Below are 24,566 nucleotides of genomic sequence, written 5' to 3' on the forward strand. Positions count from 1 at the left end.
TAAAAAATTAAATTAAATTCTTGGAAAAGAGTGAGTTCATGTATTTTGTCTAAATTTTGGATCAAATACATAAATTTTTAATTAAAGAAAAAATTAAAAGATGTGAAAATTGGATTTACCATTTTAAGTTAAAAAATATGAGATGTACACTACATACATTGTACATAATTGGGTAACCAAAAAAAAAATCAAAGCAAAAAAAAAAAAAGGAAAAAAAACTACATAGTTAGGTAGATTCAAAGGACCACAGTTTTACCAAAAATAAAAAGTGCAATGTATCAAAAATTGTTCAAAAAAATACAATGCATTTTAAAAAGTTAATGCAATTAATAAATATATTATTATATGCATTAATACATTATATATTTTTTTTTGAAAGAAGAACTTTCTTATATATGAATTTATACTTTTTTAGTACATTATAAGTTTAGTATGTTTTACTGACGTTCAATGATATATTGTCACATCAATTAATGAATATGATAAACATGTGTTTTCATATTCATCAATTGACATGACAACACATCATTAGATACATGCGTAAAATAATTGTAAAGTAAGAGAGCATACTAATTAGACTCATTGTATGATTGTAATTAATTTAAGCTACTTTAATTAATTAAAATTATATATATAATATGAAGAAGTTTTTTTAAGAGGAATATAAAGACGGTATTTGTTTTTCTTTGAGGGGAAGCTATTTATTTTTTATTTAATTAAATACTAAATTATATTATATTTGGTTTTATTTATAAAAGATATTTGGTCAAAATTTAGACCAAATATATCCAAAAAAAAAAATTTGTCAAGTAGCTTAGTGACTATAACTCACATATTTTAAATGTGGAGAAGTGGAGTGTCAGAGGTTCGAACCTCTGCCCCTACATAAATTATGCAATGTCCCTACCAACTAAGCTAAGCTCACCGGAACCATATCAAATTTTATTAACACGAATATCTTTTATAAATAAAAGAGAGGACAGTCTCTAAATTTAAATTTTATGTAAAGTATAATATTCACCATTTTGTAAAATATTAAAATTTGTCCCATGACCATAATTTATTTGGTATAAACATCACATATAAGTTGTGGAGGTTCAAACTTTAAATTTCTCCCTTATTCACTTTATGGATGAGTTTCTAACAACTATACTATTTGAATAAAATATTTATATTTAATTAAATAATTGTTTAAAAGACATTTGGACATACCACATCAACATCAGACCCTAATGTGAGCACATTTTAATATAAAATATGTTTTAAAGGACTGATTTAATATAAAAAAAAAAAATAATGAAATGGTTATTTGATGGAAACCATGATTGGTGGTGGTTGTGTGATTCTTAGTTTTCATGGACCATCCTATGTGGTAATAGGTATCTCCCTTTTGATAACTGTAATTAAACAAAACTTTATGATTATTAGTTGCTTTAACTCTCTTCAACTGCTTTCATATGAAAGGTAAGTTATGTAGGTAGGAAGAATGCACAAATCACCTACCAGGTATCAACAACTACACCTTTTCTGGTCCAAATACAAATTAATAAATTACTAGTATTAATTTTAGTCAAAAGAAAACTAATTCAATTTAAAAAAAAAAAAAACTAATAGTATTAATTGTAGTTTGTAAAAAAATATATTAATTGTAACTAAGCAAAGCCAAAAGCAAAACGATGATTGTAATCTAAAATCACTTATTTCGGTCAAAAAGTGACCATATTTTTTACGCAAAAAGTGACCAATTTTAAAAATAAAAAAAAAAATTTGAACCAATATGTTGTGTAATGGTTGGCTAATAAGTCTCTCAAACATGTGATCATATATTTAGGTTAGGGATGTCAATTTATACTTGTAAATGAAGATTATCGTATGAGCATTGTCTCATTTGGAGTTCCAACGGGACAAGGATCAAAGATGGGAAAAAGACACCCCAATTTATACCATTTGTCCCTCAACAATTTACTAAAAATAACATTTGTATGTATATGTTCAAGTTTTTTTTTAGAAACAAAAATGGAATTTATAAACACAACAGTGCCTTTTTTTAGCATAAGATGTACTAAAAAGACCATCCCAAGATACAATCTGTCAGATAAGAATTACAAAAATAAAGGTCAGTCGATACCCAGTCAAAGTAACGGGTCCAACCACCATCTCTGAGAACCATACACAAAAGTGGCTTTGTTAGCTTTCAGCCACGAATAAGAATGGAATTTAACTTTTTCAATAAGCTCTCTAATTGTAGTTTGGACGTTATTAAAGATCATGTTATTACGAGCATTCCAAAATATGTTCAAGTATTTTATATGTGATTTAAAGATCATGTTATTACGAGCATTCCAAAATATGTTCAAGTATTTTATATGTGATTTTTATTTTTGTCACAAGATAACAATAATATCATAATGCTTTATTTGTTTTATTATGGTTAAATTTTAAATTTTTTTACTACCATTTATTTAAATATAAATGAAATTTGACCTTTTTTTATGTTGATGGGATCCCCACAAAGATTATGGGGACGGGAAAACTTTTTGAAACGAAAAATGAAAGAGTGTTGTTGCGATATTTTGACGGGTGGGGACAGAAAGCAGAGGAGTACCCCCACCGACCCCGTCGACAATTACTAAGGATATACTTATCTTTCGATCTAACTTCGAATTATTAAGATCCCCTTCTTCTAAAGACCTGAGGACTAACTGCAAAAGAAGAAGAAAAGTTTTTGATTGTGCTTAGATTAAATATTTATAAATTCACATTTTCTCTTTATTTATTTTAGTTCGTTTCAAATATTTCTTTATAATCTTTTCATTTCATCTCAAATACTCTCTACCTCACCTTTCTCACATCTCTATCAATTTGTATACTCCATGCACTTTTATATGAATGCATATAAAATATAAATAATAGATTATGGATGCTTTCATCTCATTTCTTCAAATTGGGATGAGATGAGATGTGGTTCCATTGCTAAAAGAAACTCACTATGTGACTGATCATAAATCAAAATATTAATAATAGTAGTAGATTAACATGCAAAAGGAGTGTTAAGTGTGCTTTAAAATAGATTATTACACAACCACATGAAAGTTAACACAATAATAAACATAATGATCGCCGATAAACATTGCGAGACCGTTTTATTGTTCACACAAGCACTACCCTAGTGTCACTACCTAGGACTGCTACTTATTTCTTGTTAGCTCGCTCTTCACTCCAGTTCCTTCAGGAAATCTTCATTGTCAACCAACGCCTACACAAAAAAATTAAACATGATATTAGAAACCTATAGGCATTGATGCATTTGTAATGTGGTCGTTCACCGAACGACCGACCACTAAGGTTTTGTACGGGAGTTTGGAGGAAACACAAACTTACAGTTTTCCATCCATCTGGATCTAAAAAGGAAGTGACCTTTGTGTTAAGGCCAGGAATTGGCCCTGGTTGCAGAGTGATCTCCCCTCCAAGCTCTTGTGTGACTAGGTTGACTACATCAGCACTCTTGTAGACATCATCAGTACCAATGGCAATCTGTTATAGACACATGAAACATATTTTACCATCAATGGTACATAAACACGAAGAAAGCTAGTTTAAGCTTCAAGGTCATATAATTTAACTTATGAACTAACCTGTGCATAAGCAGTTCCCTTAGAGTATTCGGTGACACCATAATTATATGTCAACTCCAACACAGTTGCGTCGTCCTCCTCTTTATACCCAAGTATAGCAATAGTGTACTGTAGGACATGCAACAAATTAAAACATGTGTTTCTATTGTAGTTGTATAATCTATGCTTTCTGATTAGAATGTCAGTCACATTGCAAAGAAAAAGGCATGAGGAAACATCACCTTGTTCTCAGGATTATCAACCTTCCTCACCACCTTCAAGCCCAAAGCCTATGTAAATATGATCCATAAGAACATATATAGCATCGGTTAATAAACCACATTTGGTTTAAATAATGCATAATTAAATCATAACTCATCAAATACAATTCTCTGATTCTATTTTGTACATACAACCAAAAGCTATCAAATAGTACAAGTACTAATCTTGACTCTTCGCACACAGGAAATCATATCATACTTGTTCTTCCTAGAATATCTTCGATTGTTACCTTTTCATAAAACTTTATGGCACGTTCTAAATCACCAACGCGAAGACTTATTTGACAGAATGGGTCGTGAACTATAGGTCTTTGGACAAGTGCAAAAGTGTAGCCATCAGGATCCTTCACAAAGGCAATAACAGTTGTCCCACCTTGAACTGGACCAGCCTCCCTTGTGATATTTCCACCTTTAGCACGAATGTGCTCAACCAATTTGTAAACCTAAAATAAAAATTGAAGCAATGTTAATTACAATGTTCATTCTCTTCACAAATCACAAGCTTATGTGAAGTTAGAATACTCTTGTCTTACATCTTGAGTTGCAATTGCAAAATGTCCAAAGCCATCTCCAACATCATACGAAGTCACCCCATAATCTAACAATTAATAAAATCGTATAATTAAACAGTTTACAAGAATTCAAAGAAAATAAATCCATGTAGTAAAAAAAAAATAGTGATAATTAGGCTAGCAAAAATAACAATAGGAGTTAAATATGTTTTTATTTCTTATAAAATTCATCCATACAAAAAGTCCTTAGAAAATAGACGATTTTTCAAGTTTAGTCCTATTTTGCTAGACTGAAACACTCATTTTTGTCCAATAAATACAATTCAAATGATAAAAGACTAGAGAGACATTTGATCTGTTGGGAGAGAAGGTTATAATTCACGATTTTCCGTTTCTCTGCACTTAGTGTATGAGTTTTGTCACTAAGCTCTTTGAAAACACCCATCTTGTGTAAGTGACTAAAAACAATCACTTTTTGCAACAAAAAAAAAAGTGTTTTAGTCGAGCAAAATGAGTAAACCACCAAATTGGTCGTGTCTTTATAAGTCACTTTCAATTTAGTCACTGACTCTATTAATATTTCAAAATAGTCATTGTCTTTGTCAAAAGTTTTTCAATTAAATCTCTTATCATGTGACAAAAAAAGAAGAGAAAGAAGTCTAATTGAGAAACTTTTGACAATATTTCAAAATAGTCAATGTCTTTGTCAAAAGTTTCTCAATTAAGTCCATATCCATGTGACAAAAACATAGAGACGGGGAATTAATTGAGAAACTTTTGACAAAGACACAGACTCTTTTGAAATATTAATAGATTCAGAGACTAATTTGAGAGTCACTTGTAAAGACATGGACCAAATTGGTGGTTTGCTCCAAGCAAAATAGGGGACTAAAATTGAACAAAATTTATGTAGGACGACTATGTGTTAATTCAAGGTTTAAATATGCAGTTTTCTCATTGCAATTTTGGCCTTCTAATAAAAAAATAATAATAATTCATCTATCTTTAGAGAAATGTACTCTTGCCTGTATCCCGAGAAGTCATTTGGTTGAGAGAAACTCTCTTCAACCTCAAGGAACTCGGTTCGAGACTCGACACCAAGAAAAATATGCTCTTTTGACCCTCTAACTTTAGGAAAATATGTTTTTTTACCCTTTATCTTTAGGGAAATAAGATATTTCGACTCTTTATCTTTACAAAAAGTTGCGATTTTGGCCCCATGTTCTTCTCATCAGCTTTGCAGCGTTTTATAAAATTAAGTGGTAAAATTTATTATTTTTTTTTTTAAGGGCCAAAATCAAAATTGTTAAGGGATCACAAATGCATTTATGCCTTAATTCAATTTATAAAATTTACATATATAGGAACTAAGCTTAAACAGGAACTAAAATAAAAACATAATTAATCTTTTTTTTTTAACAAATCAAAATGATATATATAATAAACAACGGTGAATCACCCCACACAAGGCGTGCAGAAAGAGAAACACTTGCAAATATTTACAAAGTGAGAGTCCGACAATTAAAAGCACCAACCAAAACAATGAAACTAAATTACACACAAATGCCCATAAATAATGAAGAGAAATAATAAATATAAAAAGGAAATTAAAGGGTGAGTAGCTAAGTAACATACTATATGTTAATTCAACAGCAAAATGGGAATGTTCATCACCAAATCCAACAAAAGCGTTGGCATATTTCTCCTCAGGAACATCTCTCTGCCTCAAAAGTTTCATCCCAAGAGCCTCAGTATAAAACCTGAAAGAACCATATCCAAGACATGAATATGAATATGAATATGAATATGATTATGATGATGGTTTGTATTTTAAGCATGCAATCAATAATCTAACAAAAGTTAAACATACTTAATGGTGCGTTCAAGGTCACCAACACGATAAACAACATGAAGCAAACGACGGTTGTCTTTCTTTGGCCATTCCAAATCAATCTCAGCCATCTGCAACACAAGCAAAATCAATTAAGGCAATAAAACAGTGCAACACAAACACATTCACATAACCAAACCATAAATAAGCTCAAAAACATGCAATCAGCCAAGATAAACGTGTTAACTAACCACTGAACAGAGGAGTGAGTGAGTGAGGGATGTCTGTTGGTAAGGATAAATATCTTATCGCTAGTTTTTCTATATTTTATGAGAAATTATATTTAAACAACCATTTTTTGTCAACTTTTATTATAATTTTCTCTCTCATATTCACATTGTCCTTTTACTTTCTCTCTTTATTACTTTGATTTTTGTGTCACTATCTAAATCCATTTATATAATTTAGTTGTATAAGAAGTTATCACAATAAAGGATTGTTCAAATAACATTGCTCATTTTTTTTTTTTTAGAACATTGCTCATATTTTATTATCAAAAAAGTTCACACCAAGTATAAAAAAATATTATTTTATAAGCCAACGTGTCAAACGTAGCACCATGCCACCATCAATTATTTCAAAATATAATTATATTGTTATCAATATAAACGTTTCTCAAAAACGGCTGAGGTATTTTAAAAGTGATTGATATTTTTTTTCGTTCAGTTAGTCTAATGGTTAGAATTCATCTTATAAGGTGAATATAGGATGTTCGGGATTCGAACTCCGACCCCTGCATATAATAATGCATTGTTCTACCAACTGAGCTATGCTCACGGGATAAAAGATATGATATTTAAACAACATTTGAGACAATTTTTATGATAATTTTTTTCTATAAAAAAAAAAATAGAGAGAAGAAAGGAAAAGAAAATATAACATATGTGTTACAGAGTTATTAAAAAATTATGTAAAAATATCATTTCTCAAATATGAACTAGACTCACGCAACAGAACAAAACTTGTTTTAAGCTTCGGTTGGGATCGGTGTTGACATACTCGAGTGGAGAAAACATATGAAAATAATGGAGGTAAATTTACAACAATATTTAAGGAGAGTTCTTATTTACCATAAGAAAATGTTGGATACGGAACTCTAACAATAAAATTCACCTTAAAGTAGTTGAATTCCCTCAAAATATTATATTTCCTCAAAACATTCATCCATCCAAACACACTCTAAAGATGGTAATTTTAATGAATGAATGATTTTGAATAGTGATTGATTGATGGAAACCATCCATTAAAAAAAATGTTCTTTAAAAAAATCCACTCTAATCTATTCATATAGAACTATTTGCTTAATCGGTTTGGAGATATAACAGGTAGATGTAAGACTTTATTAGTAATCCACAGTAATTATTATGTGTTTTATGTCAGGAGGCAAAAAAATAGGGTAGCTCATAACATTGCTAGAGTTTCCTTATCTCATCTCAGTGCTAAGTCAATAATTGTAGGTTTTTAAGTGTTTATTTTAGTAGAATTTTATGTGTTTTAATTTCTTTTTAGAACTTTGGTACTTCAAATTTGTTTTTTATTTATTTATTTTCAGGATCACAAATGATGGATGATCAAGTCTTTGAACAAAAGAATGGATTAAGATGCATGATTGAAGCTTGTTTGAGATGAAAGCTAAAAAGAGGGAAATTTTGTCATATTTATGTGCTGATTTTGTGCATATTTATGTTCTCATTTGGTGCATATTTATGTGCTGATTTAGTGCAAATTTATGTTCCGATTTAGTGCTAATTTATGATGTTCCTCTCGCTATGAATTGAGGAGCCATCGGACTTGTTTATTCATCTTTGAATCTTGGGAATTCTCTACGACAATTATTTCTTTTGAATCAAAGTTCTTTTATTTTCTTGTTCTTTATAATTCTGCACTCTTACTTTCAGTTGTTTACTCTCATGTATTTCTTCTCCATCTCTTTAATCTCTTTGTCTACGATGAATATGAGTGAGTAGATTTCCTTGTTTTGGGATTGTTGGATGAGTCTAATGACTTAATTCCTATCAAATCAAGCCTAGAACCCTAATCTTATTTAAATCTATTTTCTAATCTAATTTCATCGTTTTCAAACTCAGTAACAAGTATTAAACGAAGGACCGAAATGTGAAGTTTGATAGTTGTTAGAGCAATGATATTTGTACACCTATTCCATAACAACTTTAGTGATAACCTTGTTTTTCTCTCTTCTTATTGGTCAAAAGCAATGGAGAGAGAAAAAGGAAGAGAGAGGATAAGATCATCATGTGAGTATGAGAGATAAAGTTGTACAAAAGTTGTCACAAATTGGTTGTACAAATATCATTTCTCTAGTTGTTATTTCATCATCTCAAATATCAAACGAAGGATCGAAAGATGAAGTTTGATATTGGAACAAATGAAATTAGACAAGACGACACAAAACTTGATGGGAACACCCCAAATGAATAGTCTTGTGAAGTATTGAGGCAATAAGTTTCGCTATTAAAGGGTTTCAATAACAATCAACCATGAGAGTAGGCGTGATTGTTATTGAAACACAATCATGGATTCTGAAAGGAACCATGAAATACATTAGAGAAACTTGTCTTTAGAAACGGATTTAATTTTAGAGGAAAATATAGGTTTGGATTGTGAGTAATTTGTCATTATGATGAACCAATAATTCCGAGACGCTTTTTATTATTTTATAAACACCAAATTTGCTAAACTTCTAAACCTTAAACTTTTCAGCTTATCACAATTGAAAAGAAAATCAATAATTACAATAACTCCCTGCGAAACTATACCTTTACTACTTTGATAAAACCGTGCACTTGCGGATTTTACACATCAAGTTTTTAGCGCCGCTGTCGAGGAGTTAGTAATATTGATTAACTTTTTAGCATCGGTTAGACTGAATTCCCTTTTTTTTCCTTTTTTTTTTTTTCTTTCAACTTTTGGAGTTTTTAATTCTAGAATACGAAGAACCAAAAGTCTTAGAGAATTTGTTCCTGAGATTGAGAGGTTCTTCGACGAAAGAAGAAGAAACACACAAAAACAAAAACGATATGGCTGAGGAACGCACTCCTAGAGAGTATGCAACCCCATCTAAGAAGCAGAGGAGTACCCCCATCGACCCCGTTGACATCCTTAGGTGTTGTTTGGAATTTGCATAGTACCTCCAATGTTGTTTTTAATCCGTTTAATTACTCACTCACACTTGAACTAAAATAAGTGGGAGTTATTAGTTCAACTTCAATTATAAATGGATTAAATGAATGATTTATAGTATGTAACTTATATATATTCCATACACTTTTATATGAATGCATATAAAATAGAAGTAATGGATTATGGTTGCTTTCGTCTCATTCCTCCAAATTGGGATGAGATGTGGTTCCATTGCTAAAAGAAACTCAATATGTGACAGATCATAAATCAAAAGATTAATAATAGTAGTAGATTAACATGCAGAAGGAGTGTGTTAAGTGTGCTTTAAAATAGATTATTACACAACCACATGAAAGTAAACACGATAATAAACATAATTGATCGTCGATAAACATTGCGAGACCGTTTTATTGTTCACACAAGCACTACCCTAGTGTCACTACCTAGGACTGCTACTTATTTCTTGTTAGCTCGCTCTTCACTCCAGTTCCTTCAGGAAATCTTCATTGTCAACTAACACCTACACACAAAAAATTAACATGATGTTAGAAACCTCTAGGCATTGATGCATTTGTCATGTGGTCATTCACTGACCGAACACTAAGGTTTTGTACGAGAGTTTGGAGGAAAGGGAAGGTGAGGAATCTGAGGATAACAGGAGAAAGAAAGATTATGAGAATTTGAAAATAAATATACAATTTTACAAAAATGAGGATGGAAGTAAAGAGGCTTTCCACAAATACAATTAAATAGATATAAATTGCAATCATACTCTTCAATAGAAGCAAAGGGAAAAATGAACTTACAGTTTTCCATCCATCTGGATCTAAAAAAGAAACGACTTTTGTGTTAAGGCCGGGAATTGGCCCTGGTTGCCGAGTGATCTTCCCTCCAAGCTCTTGCGTTACTAGGTTGACTACATCAGCACTCTTGTAGACATCATCAGTACCAACAGCAATCTGTCATAGACACATGAAACATATTTTACCATTAACAGGACAGAGCTGCGCAGAAAGCTAGTTTAAGCTTCAAGGTCATATAATTTAACTTATGAACTAACCTGTGCATAAGCAGTTCCCTTAGAGTATTCGGTGACACCATAATTATATGTCAACTCCAACACAGTTGCGTCGTCCTCCTCTTTATACCCAAGTATAGCAATAGTGTACTGTAGGACATGCAACAAATTAAAACATGTGTTTCTATTGTAGTTGTATAATCTATGCTTTCTGATTAGAATGTCAGTCACATTGCAAAGAAAAAGGCATGAGGAAACATCACCTTGTTCTCAGGATTATCAACCTTCCTCACCACCTTCAAGCCCAAAGCCTATGTAAATATGATCCATAAGAACATATATAGCATCGGTTAATAAACCACATTTGGTTTAAATAATGCATAATTAAATCATAACTCATCAAATACAATTCTCTGATTCTATTTTGTACATACAACCAAAAGCTATCAAATAGTACAAGTACTAATCTTGACTCTTCACACACAGGAAATCATATCATACTTGTTCTTCCTAGAATATCTTCGATTGTTACCTTTTCATAAAACTTTATGGCACGTTCTAAATCACCAACGCGGAGACTTATTTGACAGAATGGGTCGTGAACTATAGGTCTTTGAACAAGTGCAAAAGTGTAGCCATCAGGATCCTTCACAAAGGCAATAACAGTTGTCCCACCTTGAACTGGACCAGCCTCCCTTGTGATGTTTCCACCTTTAGCACGAATGTGCTCAACCAATTTGTAAACCTAAAATAAAAATTGAAGCAATGTTAATTACAATGTTCATTCTCTTCACAAATCACAAGCTTATGTGAAGTTAGAATACTCTTGTCTTACATCTTGAGTTGCAATTGCAAAATGTCCAAAGCCATCTCCAACATCATACGAAGTCACCCCATAATCTAACAATTAATAAGATCACGTAATTAAACAGTTTATAAGAATTCAAAGAAAATAAATCCATGTGATAAGAAAAAAATAGTAATAACATCAATAGTACCTAATTCCGCATAACTAAGTTAACAAAATAAAATAAGACAAATTTTCAAGTTTAGTCTTACATAAATTTTGTTCAATTTTAGTCCTATTTTCTTGACTAAAAACACTCATTTTTGTCCCATAAGTACGGTTCAGGCTGGAGGGATGTTTGATATGTTGGGAAGCAAATTCTAATCCGCAATTCTCCACTTCTCTGCACTTAGTGTGAAACTGTTTCGTCACTAGATTCTTTGAAACCAAAAGAAAAAAACACTCATCTTTAAAAAAGGATAAACAAAAATTAAAAATAAAATAAAATTAGTAAGTGACTAAACACAATCATTTTTAAAAAGGATAAGCAAAATTAAAAAAAAAAAAAAAAAAAAAAAATTGCATAGGAACTAAGCTTAAACCATCATAATTTTATAGGGACTAAAAAAAGTAAAAACATAATTAATCCTAAAACTAATGAAGAGAAATAAGGGCAAGTAAAGTGAGTGAGTGAGTAACATACTATATGTTAATTCAACAACAAAATGGGATTGTTCATCGCCAAATCCAAGAAAAGCATTGGCATATTTCTCCTCAGGAACATCTCTCTGCCTCAAAAGTTTCATCCCAAGAGCCTCAGTATAAAACCTGAAAGAACCATATCCAAGACATGAATATGAATATGATGATGGTATGTATTTTAAGCATGCAATCAATAATCTAACAAAAGTTAAACATACTTAATGGTGCGTTCAAGGTCACCAACACGATAAACAACATGAAGCAAACGACGGTTGTCTTTCTTTGGCCATTCCAAATCAATCTCAGCCATCTGCAACACAAGCAAAAGTAATTAAGGCAATAAAACACAAACACATTCCTATAACCAAACCATAAATAAGCATTTGATCTCAGCTCAAACACATGCAATCAGCAAAGACAAAAGTGTTAACTAACCACTACTAAGTGGGAGAGTGAGTGTGGGATGTCTGTCGGTAAGGATAACTATCTTATTGCTAGTTTTTGCTACATTTTATAATCAAAAAGTTCACACATATTAATATTTTATAAGCCAACGTGTCAAACGTGGCATACCATCAATTATGTCAAAACATAATAATACTGTTCTCAATATAAACGTTTGTCAAAAACAGTTGAGATATTTTAGAAGATAAATGACAATTACACTACCAAAAAAAATAGAAATGACATTTATACACCATTTTGTAACAACTTTCTCTCTTATATTTTTACTTTACACAAATTGTTGTTCAAATAACACACAATAACACACAAAATGTTGTTCACGCAAGAGAACAAAACATGTTTTATGTTTCGGTTGGGACCGGTGTCGACATACTCTGGTGGAGAAAACCTATGAAAATAAGGGAGGTAAATAATTATGAGTGGTGATACATGTACACCCCCATGTGGCAATACACCTCTTACACCCACACAAAATCCTGACATGTGGCAAGGAAAAGGGAGAGGAGATGAAAGAGAAAGTATGGTTGTGAGATGAATTTACCAAAATATCCTTAATGCATGGGGTGTACAATAGAGTGTATGATTAAAGGATGTTCATGTAACATTTTCCAATAATTATAACGAAACTAAATGCCACCTATAACAATATATAAGGAGGGTTCTTATTTACCATAAGAATTTTTATTTTTTTTGAAGGACCATAAGAAAATGTTGGTACATAATGATAAACTTTTAGCAAGTGTACAGAATGATAATTACTATTATTTATAAATCATAAATAATAATAATAATAATAATAATAATAATAATTTTACCCCTTTTCTCATTTTACTTAACCCCACAAAACTATTCTTCGTCGATTAGATATAGAATGTTGATCCCAAACCAAAAATAATCAACCATCGGAAGATCGCGATTCCTCTATATTTGCCGTTTTTAATACCAAATATAGAATTTGATCAAATAGGATAATGATGTCGCTTAGGGATGGCAATTGAACTTGAACATAATGGATACTCACAAAGAATATCCGCAATGGTAGGATGAAACTCCGCTTTTATGGGCTTAGGTTCTGGTAATTATTCGCAACTTTTAATGGGTATGAGTGTTGGTAAATACACTATATTGCACAACCCCACAACCCGCATGTACTTATTTATATTATTTTATGAGTTAGATTTGAAATTTTTTGATTAATAATTTTATTTCAATTGTGGTGTTTTTTTTTTTTTTTATGTTTTCACATTTAAAGTGCTGGTAATGAATGACGATATGAACACTTAGCCGAAACTAATATTTTTTACAAACATGGTATGGAGATGGGCAATGTAGTACCATATCCATTGGTACCCATTGTCATCTCTTGGTTCATCTTTTTCCTCATTTTACCTCTGTATTTCGATGATGACCATGCCAATTACCACCTGCAAATCATTCAAATGATTGCTGATTTTTCGGCTATGATTTCCTTTTCTTTTTTATGAGGATTACATGTTTCAATATTTCAAGTAATAAAATTGTGTTAATGAAAACCAACAAAAATTAAAGCTTTTTATGAATTATTATTGAGGTTCGGTGATCAACAACAACAGAGAGTTGTTATTGGGTTCATTATTTTTTCTTTTCGTCGAGGGCTTGAATTTGAGTTTGCTTACGAACTATTAATTGACATTTGAGTTAACCGCAAAAAACTTGATGTACAGGAAATAATGTTTTGCAGGTGTGAAGTCAAATAGGTAAAATTGAAATTTTCTTATTTTTTGTAGGTAGGGGTGAAATCTTCCTAATTTGAGGTCCAAAGTGTTTGATTTAATCCAAATACAAGAAAATATACCGACAACCCTTGTTTTTGCAATTCACGTGCTAACGTGTTGAAAAGTCGAATGTAAGTTAACTCACGTAATTAAGAACATGAGCAATTTTAAAAAGGAGAAGAGTAATTCTCAAATATATTTACATGTGTTCCTTCAAATCAATTATTTATGATATCTAAGATGACCAATCTAACAACATGTTAACAAGTCGTTTATGAGATTTAGAGAAGATAAATCAAAAGAAAAAAGGAAATGAAAAAATGAAAGTAATAGAGGGAAAAATGATAGATAAAAAAAAAAAAACAGAAAGAAAAAATTAAGCGAAAATAATAATAACACAGAAGTAAGAAAGAAAATTAAGTAAAAATATAATAATAATAACAAAGAAGTAAGAAAGAAAACAGAGAGAAAAAATAATACAGAATAGAAAAATAAAATGACAATGAAGATTGTCTAAATAATAATACTTGATTTAACTGTGATCATGAGTTTAACTCCCCCTATCAGTTAACTATTAGTTTGACCATATTGAACTTTAAGCCTAATTCATTTAAACTTTCTATAACTATATCTATGTAATTAAAAATAAAATAGATGGTAGATTACATCTTAAATTAAAATATCTACAGTACTTTAGAAAGGAAAAATCATGAAAGTCTGCTTTGTAATATACTAAATCGTGGCTTACTTTTATTAATTAGTCCTTTAATGTGGACTTTAAGTTGAAGGGTACTTTAGAGAAAGCATGAGCAACGAATCTTCAAGACTCACAAGAAAGCAGTATAGACTATAGACCAGTAGGAAGTTAGTGAGTACAATCCCTTCCCACTCCTCACTTGCCAGATCTTCTTAACCCTTTCTCTAGATCTTCTCCTCTTCTCTTCTTCTTCTGTTCAGCCACTCAAACCAAACATCATTAAATATTTTATTTTTTTTATTCAAGAACTAAAAATAATATATTATTGATGAGAAATAATGCAAGGTTCTTTAGTTGAAGCAGAAGAAGTAGAGGATGAAGAACTGAACAACCACACACTCCTTTTCAATTCCAATGGCGAATTTTAACAATCTCATCCTTCTCTTTTCCATCCTCTCGTTTTCCTTCCTCTCCATTTCCATCCCAGGTATAATCAACTAATTTTCTCTTCATTCATTCAATTTTCTCTTAATCAAACAATAATCAACTCTTTTTTTTTTTTTTTTTTTTTTTTGCAGGTGAAAGTTCACATTTCCAGATAAAACTAGAAAATGAAGAACAAGAAAGAGGACCTTTCATTGGTGTTAACATTGGAACAGACGTAGAAAACATGGCATCAACTTCAGACATAGTTTCATTTCTCAAGTTACAAAAAATAACACATGTTCGTATCTATGATGCAAATCCAGACATCCTTAAATCTTTGTCTGGTACCAAAATTCGTGTCATCATTAGTGTCCCAAATAATCAACTTCTAGCAATTGGTTCTTCCAACACAACAGCAGCTTCATGGATCCAAAGAAACGTTGTTGCTTATTACCCTCAAACATTAATCACTGGAATCTCCGTCGGTGACGAGGTTCTCACCACTGTTCCTTCTTCTGCTCCTCTTCTTCTTCCTGCTATGGAGTCTCTTTACAATGCTCTTGTTTCTTCAAATCTTCATCAACAAATCAAAGTTTCAACTCCTCATGCTGCTTCTGTTATTCTTGATCCATTTCCACCTTCTCAAGCTTTTTTCAACCAAACCCTTGTGTCTGTTCTTCTTCCTATTCTCCAGTTTCTTTCTAAGACTGAATCTCCTTTGATGATGAATCTTTATCCTTATTATGTATTCATGCAGAACAAAGGTGTTGTTCCTTTGGATAATGCACTTTTTAGACCTGTCACTCCTAGTAAAGAAATGGTGGATCCTAATACTTTGCTTCATTATACTAATGTTCTTGATGCAATGATTGATTCTGCTTATTTTTCTATGAAGAATCTTAATGTTACTGATGTTGTTGTTCTTGTTACTGAAACTGGTTGGCCTAGTAAGGGTGACTCTAAAGAGCCTTATGCTACTAAAGATAATGCTGATACTTACAATTCTAATTTGATTAAGCATGTTTTTGATCATAGTGGAACACCTTTGAATCCTGAAACTACTTCTAGTGTTTTTATCTATGAGCTTTTTAATGAAGATTTGAGGTCTCCACCGGTTTCAGAGGCTAATTGGGGGCTTTTTTATGGCAATATGTCGGCGGTTTATTTGCTTCATGTGTCTGGAATTGGAACTTTTTTGGCGAATGATACAACGAATCAGACATACTGCATTGCGATGGATGGTTTTGATTCGAAGACATTGCAGGCTGCTTTGGATTGGGCGTGTGGACCGGGGAGGGCTAATTGTTCGGAGATTCAACCCGGAGAGAGTTGCTACAAGCCTAATAATGTTAAGAACCATGCTTCTTATGCTTTTGATAGCTATTACCAGAAAGAAGGGAAGGCTCCTGGGAGCTGTGATTTCAAAGGAGTTGCTATGATCACTACTACAGATCCCAGTAAGTGCTTACTATAATTTCTTTCTGCCATTTCATATTGACAAAATGTGGAAACTTGATGCATGATTAATTGAAATGTGTTGTTTCTAATTGATACATTTTGGTAAATTTGGGATTTCAATTCAATGTAGCATCAAATTTGACTTGATTTTTGAAAGGGAAGACCAATGTTGCTGCTTTTTGTTTGATGTGGCTATTCTGGGCCTCAAATTCATGTTGTTTTGCCTAATTAGCTTACTTTATGGTCCTAAAGAAGAATTAACTCTTTTGAGAGTAATAAAAGGCTTGTGACTACTGTAACAAACTTTACTGATGATTTGAAAAAGGTTAATAATTTAAAAGTAGAACTATGACTAGGTATTGCTATGTTATGTAATGATTCATGAAATGAAATGCATTTCTGTGTGGAACCCCACACACTGCAAAGGAACTTTTAATTTGGCTCTAGTCTTATTTTATGTGAAATTTGAAATGAAAAGAGGAAACTGTAGTAGCACTGGCTCCCACTCTCCATGAGTTGGATGTTGGTTTGTCATAGAGCACCCTGTTTGTTTTTCTTGACAGTAGCAAAGATTCTGGACCATGTTTTTAGATTACCTTCACATGTAGCAGAAATTTTTGAAACAACTGGGATTTGTGCTATCACAACCCCGTTTGATTGGACGCGGTCAAGTTAGCCACTTCTCGACCATCCGACTAAGATTGAACTGTTCAGATTTCAAGCTCGTATTTTATAATTAAAAAGAAAATTAAAATATGCATTGAAATCTAGACCGTTCAATCTTGATTGAATAGTCGAGATGTGGAGTCAAGTTGTACACAATCCAAATCCATAATGATCTTGCTTTGCATTTTTTTTAGTTTTGTATATTGTCTTGTATGTAGACTCATCCCAAATACTTTATAGATTGTTGCATAGGTGTAAAATGGGCTCCACAATTTTGTATGTTTTTTTTTTCTTTTCCTTGTTGTGTCTATTTCAGGAATAAATAACACTTGTGATTGATATAATATTCGTGGGGAATACCTTTGCAGGTCACGGGAGCTGTGAATTTCCTGGAAGGTAATAAATATTGATCTGCCAACTTACCTTCTTGTTTTATTTATTATGCTTAAAATGTGAATACTTGAATTTTATTTATATAACAACTTGCATCTTTTATCTAAGTGTGAGTCTCATTTGATGTGATATTGCAGCAAGAATGTAAGCAACAAGACAAAGGAAGTGGTTAACTCTACTCACACAAGCAGTGCTGGGGAGAAGTTAAGGTTCAGAAGCATTAAGATAAATACAGTTAACAATATTTTGCGTATTCTCTTGACAACATGTATCCCCGCATTGTTGTTGGTCCTTTCATAATTCAAAATTTTTCCATTATGGAATTTTGTGTTAGAGTTGAGGTTAAGATTGTAAGAGAAAAGGAATGATGATCTGTAGGTCTAATCTTAGACTTAGTGCTTATGATAGATACTCCCCTTTTTAATAATATTAATAAAGTATTGTGAATAAATTTTCACAGGGATCTTGTAATTAACGTATGTATTTGTTGAAATCACATTTGTTAATTAATTTGTTTAGTGTATGTATCACAATGTGACCTTCATCATCATAATGTAATAATGTTGTAATAATGTATTATGACATAGTGTCCTCTGGGAAATGCAATTTTATAATGTTATCTTTAAAAGTTCAGGCAATTATAAGTGTACAAATAGAGATACACTTGCTTAAAAAGTGTACGAAAGTAGTTGTAGCACTTTAGGAAGCAATATTGTAGACAAAAACATCTTCCAATATAAGTGAATGAATATCAAGTATCTTTGTTAGAGCTCTTTGTTAATAGTAACTATAGAAATAAATCCGTTTTGAATAAAAAAATCCAAAAGAAAAACAATAAAAACAAGAGAAATACTAACATGTATGGTACAGAGGCCGTGTGCGTGAATATTGAGTGATCAATACTATGGAAAGGGGTGATGGGAGAGAGCAAGAACGAAGGCACTGTTGGATAGGGAAGTTGGAAAATTGTTGTTCACATATGCGTTTATGCTGAAACACACATATAAAAGACCATAATGCCCCTCGGCAGTTAACTGCCGCCGGATCCCTTTTTCATCAGCAGTTAACTGCCGATGCGTCCTGAAGTCCAGAATAATAAACTTGTTACACAACCTATTCCAATATTTTCACATCAACAACAATAATAAATTATCAACATTTGATTCAAATAAAAATGTACCACGATAGCAAATTACCACGATAAAATATAAATGTACCAACATTAGTTAAAATACATAATGTGAACCAAATACGAACCAAAGTTAACAATGTTTGAAAATGAAACTAACAATGCCTAAAACTAACAACATAACACTACTCCTTCTCCTGCTCCTGATCGGCATGTTGTCTCCTCGGCCTCCGGCCTCGCCTCTTGGTCAATATCGGTGTGATATGCTCCCTAATATGGTGCATGGCCTCAAACCATTGCTCAGGGTTCATCACCTCCTGACCCATCTGCTCATCAGCATAGGCAACAACACCACTAACCATGTCATAAGTATCAGGCGAGCCTCTCGCCTCGTACTACTCCCACTGTTGTGCAATGATTTGCTCCTCATTAGCTGGCCTCGGAAGATATCCTGGAAGAAGTGGCAAAATCAGAGGGTGAGTCACCCTAGTGTACCATAGTACATAGCCATCCTCCATCCGCCATGTCTCCTCTTTTGTTGGCTCACCTCAATCGGGCTCCTTAATCATGTAAGTACGAAACTCAAGGAGTGCCTGCACAATCTGATCCGATCACAGCTCAACAACATCAGTCGGATTCTAGGGATGTTCTGGACGTATTTGTACTGTCGCCTAACTCTCTCAGGCAAGTGATGATACACCTTAACAACACCGCACGTAACCTAGCCTGAATACCAGAAAATCTCCTCAAAATCCTGAATGTCCCTGTGCTCTTCGTACGACCTCCACATAACGTCATCAAACTGCAAACGATCAAGTAATATGCGATACATCACCCCCTCTCCATGACCCTTTTGTAATGCCCACTTCGCCGCAACCAAATAGTTTTCCATATAGTTGTGATTTGGATCAACACTGTAAAGGCCAAGAAAATAGGCCAAAAACCATCCCTGCACAAACCAAGCAAATCACATTTATAAGTTATTACGCACGAAAAATAAAACAAAAAAACAAAGTTAAGGTTAAAATGTGACAATTTCTTACAGTGAGCAGTGTCACGCTTCCCCCAAGAGCTCTCTCTCCATGCAAAGAGGCCTCAGATAGACAGTGGTATAGGTATGCCAATGTCATCCCTCCCCAAGAATAATTACGCATCCCCGTGTAGCCGTCTTCCATGGTCGTCAGACAGACCAACTCAATGCGTTTGTTGCTTTTATCACCAAACAGCAAGCATCAAACCAAGTATAGGAGGTAACACTTCACACAAGCAGTCATAACCCTCTCCAGCTCCTGTGGATCCCCTAGATGCAACAATCTGGTAGCAGCATCAAGGTAGCCCTCATAATACTTCATCAGCACCTTATAACTAATGTAACCACCATACTCTTCATTGCAATTTTTCACTGCCTCCGCCCGCGTCACATCTAAGTGTCTCTCCATCAGTCTGAGGCATCTTCTTTGGATGGCTCAACATTCGCATTCATTTTGTCAAACATATTCAAATAATCTTCATCTGATACCATTCAAAACCACATTGTACTTAAAACACATTCAAACATCAATTACAACAACTACATTCATTTATAAACTACATACAATCATCAAAATGTCAATTCCTACATCAACCTTAACCACATGCGAACTACCAAATTTTTTATAAAAAAAAAAACCTACACAAACTAACATTATGATTAAAAATCAGTCAAACTACTTACTTGTGATTAAATAAATTTGATTCGCTTAATTTTACTCCAAAATCGAATTGAAGAAATTAGAGAAGTTTTGGAAAAGTTGTTTGCAATGAAAACTGGGTTTCTGTTTCTACATATGTTGAGGACGCATCGGTAGTTAACTGCCGATGAATCCGGCGGTAGTTAACTACCGAAGTTTCTCTTTGTGTCTGGTTGGGATACCTATTTAATGTCTGTTCTTTGGTTGTTAGAATCACCATAGTTGGTGATTATTTGATGATTGTCAGTTCCTAGAGATTTATGAAGACATTGATTGTAACCATTATTGTGGTAGTGGAAGTTTTTGGCTGGACTAGGTCTCATGGTTTTTATTCTCTCACATTGAGAGGAGTTTTCGTCGTTAAAACTTTGGTGTTCTCATTTACAGTATTTACTCCTTTTTATTGTTGTTGCTGGTTGTGCTGGTAAATTAAGTCGTTCAAGTTCCACAAAAAGAGATAATTTAAACTTCTGCATATTGCGTTTTGCGCACTCTAATCCCAACATAAACAATTATTATTTTTTTGGTCAAGCAACAGAAACAATTCTAATGACATCATTATGATGAACGACATTATTCAGGATCGACCTTGAGAATTTTTGTGCTATGGACCAATTATAAAATAATGTTGTCCCTCGTAATTATGTCATTAGAGTTGTTTCATCAATGCACTATATTGGAGCTTGAACAAAAAATTTAGGTTTCAAATTTACAAAATAAAAATATAAAGAGTAATTAAAAGTCAAATTTATTAATATATATAATAACAATTGTACGTTTACATTTTGTTTTCCGGGAACCGGTAGGGTTCCATAAATAATCAGTTAATTCTCCCTTCAAATAAAATAAATAATCAATTAATTCTAAGAAACATCACAAATATTATTAAAATTAGAGATCAAACTTTGATGCTCATAATCAATAATTTAATTTTGAGCTTGATATAAAATTGAGAATTTTATTTTTATGTTTTACAAATATTCTTAAAAAAGAGTGTTATGAATATTAATTGAAGAAAATAAAATATCACAGTTGATATGTCATTAAATTTGAATAAAAAATTAAATTTTGAATATTAGATAAAGAGTAGTGATACATAGACCACCTTAGGTGGCATGTACCACTTGTACACCCACACACAATTTTGACAAGTGTCCTTGTGGTCCCCCCACACACAAAAAAAGTCACATGTATTGTCTCTCACACATTCTCACATGGAGTGGTACAATGTATGTATGGAAAAAAGTGTGTACATGAAACATTATCCTAGATAAATCACATATAATTGATTCACCTTTGTTCGCATGCATAAAATATGATTTTTAGAGTCATACATTTCAGTCTTAGAAAACACCATCAACTACGTAACTCCATCATTATCAAGCAATTAAATACGACTCTCGCATTCATGCATGGTGTATGATTGTAAATATTATATATGCAAGAAATACAAAGTGATTATAAATTTTAACTATAATTACACTTATGTATCATGTATCATTAGACTGGTGCTAGTCAAATCCAAAAAAAACAAGTTACACCCCAGAATGATTAATATACCCTTTAACTAAAATAAAAATTTCAAATTAACTAAATTTACATTAACGTAAATTGAACATAAGTAAACTTAATTTACATTAACCTAAATTGAACATAAGTAAACTTAATTTACATTAACCTAGATTGAAGGTAAGTAAACTGAATTTACAAACTTAATTTACATTAACCTAGATTGAACGTAAGTAAACTGAATTTACATTAACCTAGATTGAACGTAAGTAAACTTAATTTACATTAACCTAGATTGAACGTAAGTAAACTGAATTTACATTAACCTAGATTGAACGTAAGTAAACTGAATTTACACTAACCTCTTATATACATACGTAAACTGAATTTACATTAACCTAGATTGAACGTAAGTAAACTGAATTTACACTAACCTCTTATATACATACGTAAACTAAATTTACATTAACCTAAATTGAACATAAGTAAACTTAATTTACATTAACCTAGATTGAACGTAAGTAAACTGAATTTACACTAACCTAAATTGAACATACATAAACTTGAATTTACATTAACCTACATACGTAAACTACACTAACTCATTTTATATACATACACGCAAACTTAATTTACATTAACCTCTAACTTAAAATCAAATTGACAGACATATCTCATACCAAAACAAACAATAAATAAATAGAAACTCATCGAAAATGAAATTCATGAAATTCACTAACCTTTATGAATATAGTACAGATCAATAACAAAGATGTTGATTCAGATATTGGTTGCACATCTATGGTGATTTGTGGATGAAAGAGGTAAGGGTTCAGAATGATCATAAAATATGGGTTTTTAAAAAATTACATGAAGAGGGCAATTTTGGTATTATTGTAAAATTTTAAATAAATTTAGATGTAACTTATTTTTTTTTTAGGTGTGACTAGCACCAGTCGTATCATTATCTATCAAATTATTGATTTATAATTGAATAATCACATGAAAATTTTTAACAACCCATTATTTTAAGGACAAATTAAAAATCACATCACTTACCACTTTAAACTTTAATACATAACATCATCAACAATAATTATTTGTTTAATTACTTGCTGTCTTCATCTATCATTGATCCAATTAATTTTTAAGAAAATTTCTCTTATAATTTTGAAAAATATAAATAGCCTAAGGTGTTTCGCGTTGAACTAGAGAACCCCCAAAACAAGACTTTTGAATTATATTTTTTGAAGAAAAAAAAAAAAGACTTTTAAATTATATGGTTCCAAATTCCAATGTTTTACTCGTAAGATGGCTCTATTTTTTTCTAAATTTATAATTCCCTTTTTAAATAAGGGTTAAATATATTTTTTATCCTTATAAAATTGAGGCCTTTTAAATTTAGTCCTTACTTAATTATTTAATAGCTTTTTTAGTCCCTATAAAATCATTTTGCATTTAGTTTTAGTCTATTCTTAATCCAAATTTGTTTAATTATGCTTAAATTCTTGAATTTTTAAACAATCTTTTGTACACCTATTAAGAACATTACGAAAAGTCCCTCTACAAAATATTAACTCAAAATTTGATTTCTACGTTCAGATTTTTGTTACTCTTTTCTTGAACTTTTGTCGTTTAAAAAAATCATATTTAAATCTTCTCCTATTAAAAAAATCTATTTTTTAGCAAATGAACATTTTATAATGTTCTAAACATGTCTCCTAAAAATCGTTCAAAAATTTAAGAATTCAAGAATAATTAAACAAATTTAGTTTTTAGAAGGACTAAAATTACATGTTATTTTATTTTTGTAGGGACTAAAAATATTATTAAAATTAAGTAAAGACTAAACTTAGAAGTTTCCAATTTTATACGGACCAAAAACATATTTAATCCTTTAAATAATTAACCATTCATTATTTTTTTCATTTTTTTAGAAAGAGACAATTTATTATTAATAAAAGTGACAATAATAATTATTTTACATCTGTTCCCTAAAAAAAAAGAAAATTTACATCTATCATGAGCGAATTTAAATTGTTGTTTATTACATATTACATATTTGTACAAATATATTGAAATGTTTGCACATTAATGTGATTTCAAACCAGACCCGAACCGGTCTTATCGGGAATCACATTTTGAAACCATTTTTTAATCACGTTTTGGAATCAAAACATTCATAAGCACATCATTATCTAGTGATAAATTGTTTATTGGAATAAAGGAACGCCATTAGAACCAAACAAAAGCAATATATTTTTTTTAATAAACCACTAAATTGATCTCTGTCTTTGTAAGTCACTATCAAATTAATATGTGATGCTATTAATATTTCAGATTACTCCCCTCTTTGTCAAAGTTTATCAATTAGGTCTCTCATCATGTAACAA

General features: G+C 31.6%; 3 protein-coding genes across 3 annotated transcripts; 1 reads left to right on the forward strand and 2 right to left on the reverse strand.

Moving 5' to 3' along the window:
• Positions 1 to 2,996: 2,996 nt before the first annotated feature.
• On the reverse strand, positions 2,997 to 6,620 carry LOC11439567 (lactoylglutathione lyase GLX1). Its single transcript, XM_003610398.3, has 9 exons — positions 6,490 to 6,620; positions 6,278 to 6,369; positions 6,043 to 6,167; positions 4,429 to 4,493; positions 4,126 to 4,338; positions 3,857 to 3,904; positions 3,636 to 3,743; positions 3,382 to 3,534; positions 2,997 to 3,256 (listed from the first exon to the last, which is right to left on the reverse strand). Exons 2-9 carry the CDS (start codon positions 6,367 to 6,369, stop codon positions 3,215 to 3,217), a joined length of 846 nt encoding a protein of 281 aa, XP_003610446.1. The 5' UTR covers positions 6,490 to 6,620; the 3' UTR covers positions 2,997 to 3,214.
• Positions 6,621 to 9,692: 3,072 nt separating this feature from the next.
• On the reverse strand, positions 9,693 to 12,515 carry LOC11435801 (lactoylglutathione lyase GLX1). Its single transcript, XM_024781042.2, has 9 exons — positions 12,382 to 12,515; positions 12,165 to 12,256; positions 11,948 to 12,072; positions 11,293 to 11,357; positions 10,990 to 11,202; positions 10,721 to 10,768; positions 10,500 to 10,607; positions 10,246 to 10,398; positions 9,693 to 9,959 (listed from the first exon to the last, which is right to left on the reverse strand). Exons 2-9 carry the CDS (start codon positions 12,254 to 12,256, stop codon positions 9,918 to 9,920), a joined length of 846 nt encoding a protein of 281 aa, XP_024636810.1. The 5' UTR covers positions 12,382 to 12,515; the 3' UTR covers positions 9,693 to 9,917.
• A 2,462-nt stretch (positions 12,516 to 14,977) lies between these two features.
• On the forward strand, positions 14,978 to 18,406 carry LOC11439568 (glucan endo-1,3-beta-glucosidase 1). The gene is made up of 4 exons (XM_003610401.4): positions 14,978 to 15,349; positions 15,441 to 16,745; positions 17,781 to 17,808; positions 17,943 to 18,406. The coding sequence occupies exons 1-4, from the start codon at positions 15,277 to 15,279 to the stop codon at positions 18,103 to 18,105; spliced, it is 1,569 nt and encodes a 522-aa protein (XP_003610449.1). The 5' UTR covers positions 14,978 to 15,276; the 3' UTR covers positions 18,106 to 18,406.
• The last annotated feature ends 6,160 nt before the right edge of the window (positions 18,407 to 24,566 follow it).

Source organism: Medicago truncatula, chromosome 4, assembly GCF_003473485.1.
Source record: "Medicago truncatula cultivar Jemalong A17 chromosome 4, MtrunA17r5.0-ANR, whole genome shotgun sequence".
Taxonomy (NCBI): Eukaryota; Viridiplantae; Streptophyta; class Magnoliopsida; order Fabales; family Fabaceae; genus Medicago; species Medicago truncatula.